This window comes from Colobus angolensis, unplaced genomic scaffold (assembly GCF_000951035.1).
Source record: "Colobus angolensis palliatus isolate OR3802 unplaced genomic scaffold, Cang.pa_1.0 Scaffold86, whole genome shotgun sequence".
NCBI lineage: Eukaryota > Metazoa > Chordata > Mammalia > Primates > Cercopithecidae > Colobus > Colobus angolensis.
This window is the reverse complement of record NW_012122487.1, coordinates 3794233-3798419: the sequence shown is the minus strand read 5'-3', so window position 1 is coordinate 3798419 and position 4187 is coordinate 3794233. Positions and strand designations below refer to the sequence as shown.

The following is a 4187-nucleotide window of genomic DNA, read 5'->3' as shown; positions in this document are numbered from 1 at the left end:
GTAGTCCCAGTTACTCGGGAGGCTGAGGCAGGATAATGGCGTAAACCCGGGAGGCGGAGCTTGCAATGAGCTGAGATCTGGCCACTGCACTCCAGCCTGGACGACAGAACGAGACTCCGTCTCAAAAAAAAAAAACATGAAACAATTTTCAACCTCACTAATAAGAGAAATACAAATTAAAACTACTGAGATCCCACTGTAACCTATCAGACTGAAAAGATTAAAATATCGGGTCACAGGCCGGGAGCAGTGGCTCACGCCTGTAATCCCAGCACTTTGGGAGGCCAAGGCTGGCGGATCACGAGGTCACCAGATGGAGACCATCCTGGCTAACACGGTGAAACTCCCTCTCTACTAAAAAATACAAAAAATTAGCCAGGTGTGGTAGCGGGTGCCTGTAATCCCAGCTACTCAGGGGGCTGAGGCAGGAGAATCACTTGAACCCAGGAGGCAGGGGTTGCAGTGAGCCGAGATCACGCCATTGCAGTCCAGCCTGGGCAACAAGAGCAAAAACTCCGTTTCAAAAAAAAAAAAGCCAGGTGCATTGGCTCGCGCCTGTAATCCCAACACTTTCAGAGGCCCAGGCGGGCAGATCATCTGAGGTAAGGAGTTCAAGACCAGCCCTGGCTAACATGGTAAAACCCCGTTTCTACCAAAAATACAAAAAATTAGCCAGGCATGGTGGCACACACCTGTAATCCCAGCTACTCAAGAGACTGAGGCAGGAAAATTGCTTGAACCCGGGAGGCAGAGGTTGCAGTGAGCTAAGATCATGCCATTGCACTCCAGCTTGGGCAACGAGAGCGAAACTCTGTCTCAAAAAAAAAAAAAAAAAAAGGGAAATGTTTCCCAATCCTTGTATTAGAACATAATAAAATAATATAAATAGTAACTATGTTCATTAGGAGAAGATTTCAAAGTACAGTTCCAGTAGAATATTAACCATTTCCTTTTTGGGGTACATTAATGTTTTAACTTACCTTGCTTTTACTAAGATCTCTTCATGATTTAAAAACTGTAAAGAACAATAAAAATTTAAGAATCAAAACAAAAAAATATTTTATAAGTTGAACTTACTTTTAGAATTGGATTTAATATATTTCATTGCAACAAATCTTGCAAAATGATACATCAGATGAATAAACTTAGGACCACCAGGAGAAAGAAATAGTGAACCAACAACTTGAGGAAAGCTACTTCCACATTCACCCTATGAAGAAAAGAAGTAAGATGATTTGAAGACTTTGTTAACAATAACTCTTACATTTACATCACACTATTTTTGTTAAAGGGTGTGACAGTCTTGCAATAGAAGTCCCACATTTTCATGAGCACTATGCTACAGGTTGGCATGGGGTTCCCTAGTACCTCTTCATAGCACAGTGGCTTGGACATGTCCAACTCTGCAGCAGAGTACAAAACAGTCCAAGGGGGTAAGGCCCCCAGCTCACTGTCTCCTCATCATACTATTTTTGAAGCATAAAAGAATTTGATCAGGACTGGGTGCAGTGGCTCATACCTGTAATTCCAGCATTTTGGGAGGCCGAGGTAGACAGATCACTAGAGGTCAGGAGTTCAAGACCAGCCTGGCCAACATGATGAAACCCCATCTCTACTAAAAATACAAAAGTTATCTGGGCATGGTAGCACATGGCTGTAATCCCAGCTACTCAGGTGGCTGAGATGGGAGAATCGTTCAAACCTGGGAGGCAGAGTTGCAGTGAGCCGAGATTGTGCCACTGCACTCCAGCCTGGGTGACAGAACAAGACTCTATCTCAAAAAAAAAAAAAAAAAAAGAATTTGATCAGAATTATTCCATTTAAACCACAAGTTAAACGTTTTGGGTTTTGGTTGTTCTAAACTCTACGTGGACCTGGTCAGAAAAAAACAATTATAATGATACAGACACAATCATTGATACTATCTGGGGAAACAAACCAAAATAATATGCAGTTGAAAAAGTTTTCTTTAAACAAAAACTGTGCTATAAACTCTCAGGAACTCTAAAACCTATTTTCAGTGCACCTGGCCAGCAAAGTGGTTTCTTCGAAATACATAGAATCCCAACCAAAAACCATCAAAGAAGACTATTTTAACTAGTATTTCCTTGCTTATACTGATACCATTAAAGCATTAAAAAGCTTTCACCTCTAAAAAGTTAAAGAGCTAAAGTAGTTTTTAACTTCTTAAAGTCTGTATCTTCTAACAAAAAGAATACTTACAGAAATCCTTTTTATCCATTCACAGCAATGTTTTCGGAATTCAGTATCACTTTTTTGGTCAAATGGGGGCCAACAAAATCTGGGAAACAAAAATAAAAGCATTAGGACTATGCACAACAAGAGCCAAAAAAAAAAAGCCTCAGCAAATTTTTTAAAAATCAAACTTATTTCTAATACCAGAAATATTAACACATGGCTGGGCGTGGTGGCTCACACTTGTAACCCCAGTACTTTGGAAAGCCAATGCAGACAGATCACTTGAGGCCAGGAGCTCGAGACCAGCCTGGCCAACATGGAGAAATCCCGTCTCTACTAAAAATATAAAAATTAGCTAGGCATAGTGGTGTGCGCCTATAGCCCCAGCAACTCGGGAGGCTGAGGCACGAGTACTGCTTGAACCCAGGAGGTGGAGTCTGCAGTGAGCCAAGATGGCACCATTGCACTGCAGCCTGGGTGACCCTGTCTCAAAAGAAAAAAAAAAATTAAAGTGAAATGAATTAAAGTTAACATTCTTAAATAACAGACACCAACTTGTGAGAAATTGAATTTTTTAATTTATAAACATCTATAGGATTGAGTTCTGTTTCATACAAACAACTAAAATGTATTAAATGAGGGAATGAACAGCTATAAAAATTGCTGAAAATCAGCTAAAGACAACAATCTCAATGGATCCACTGGACTAGTGCATAACGACAATATAAATAAACTAGTAAATTAAGCCTGAAAAGAAATAGTACTCTTGCAGGACAGAAACATAAACAGATATATATGAAGAAGACAAAAAATGGCATACAAGATCATGACTCCTAGAGATAATCCTTATTATACTGTGGATGCTATTGCTTTGTGGCTAAACAAGACAGAAAAACATGAAAAAGAAAATTTTGCTTCAACTTTGGTCAAGAATATTAGGGTTTAAAATTTACTTACTGCTTTCCTTTCATTCAGGTTTTTCCAAATTTTTTATTCTGAGGCATAATTATTTAAGGCCTCACACTTTTTCTATAACTACATTCAGTATTTGCAGAAAAAACAGCATGCATAGGGAATAAAAAGACTAAAAGGCTAGAAAGTCAACAGTGATACTCAGTGGTTGACGGGTTTCAAAACAATTTTTACATTTTCCTATATTTTCTGAATTACTTAAAATGAGTCGTAATGTTGATAATCAGCAAAAAAAAAGTAAAAATCTATTTTTATTTGGACAGAAGATGCTGCTCTATACCTTAATAATAGGGAATTCCAAAAAATTATCCAAACATACCTATTCTCCTGCACACTCAGAACTTTAAATAAAAGCAAAATAGATTATCAAAAATGAAAATAATGCCCTAAGCAATAGATCTACTTGTTGCTTTTCTATATAAAAGATTGATGGCACAACATGAATATCAAAAGAAATTTGAACACTTTTTTAGATAGAAGAAACATAAATCACATGCAAAATAACTTAGAACTGAGACTAGTGGGTGTTTACATTTTTATCTCCTTCTTAAACAACAGCATACAATAATAGAGTAAATGTAATAGGAATGATTTTTCCCTACAGCAATTGATGCTTTAATATATCACTGAAAAAAGTAAGGATTTACAGAGAACCATGTAGACAAAACAATACTGCCTATAGGAAAAGTAGTAAGGCATAGAGTACTAAGCAAAAAAAAAAAATAGGGCAAAATCAAGTTCATACAGATTGATATCAGTTAATTGTGCTAACAATAATTTGCTTAAATATTAAGACCATAAAGAAAATGTTAAGAATTATACAGAGGCCAAGACGGGTGGATAACGAGGTCAGGAGATCGAAACCATCCTGGCTAACACGGTGAAACCCCGTCTCTACTAAAAAATACAAAAACCAGCCAGGCGAGGTGGTGGGCACCTGTAGTCCCAGCTACTCCGGAGGCTGAGCCAGGAGAATGGCATGAACCTGGGAGGCGGAGCTTGCAGTGAGCTGAGAT

The 4187-nt window shown here is 38.2% G+C and overlaps 1 protein-coding gene across 1 annotated transcript in view; it reads right to left on the bottom strand.

Moving 5' to 3' along the window:
* The window catches only part of HAUS6 (HAUS augmin-like complex, subunit 6), a 72291-nt gene that overhangs the window by 54382 nt on the left and 13722 nt on the right, over positions 1–4187 (bottom strand). Inside the window, exons 2-4 of the mRNA XM_011930414.1 lie at positions 3491–3512; positions 2224–2302; positions 1078–1210 (exon numbers count right to left, since the gene is read on the bottom strand). Coding sequence (XP_011785804.1) covers positions 1078–1210; positions 2224–2302; positions 3491–3512 — 234 coding nt within the window. The remainder of the gene's footprint in view (positions 1–1077; positions 1211–2223; positions 2303–3490; positions 3513–4187) is intronic.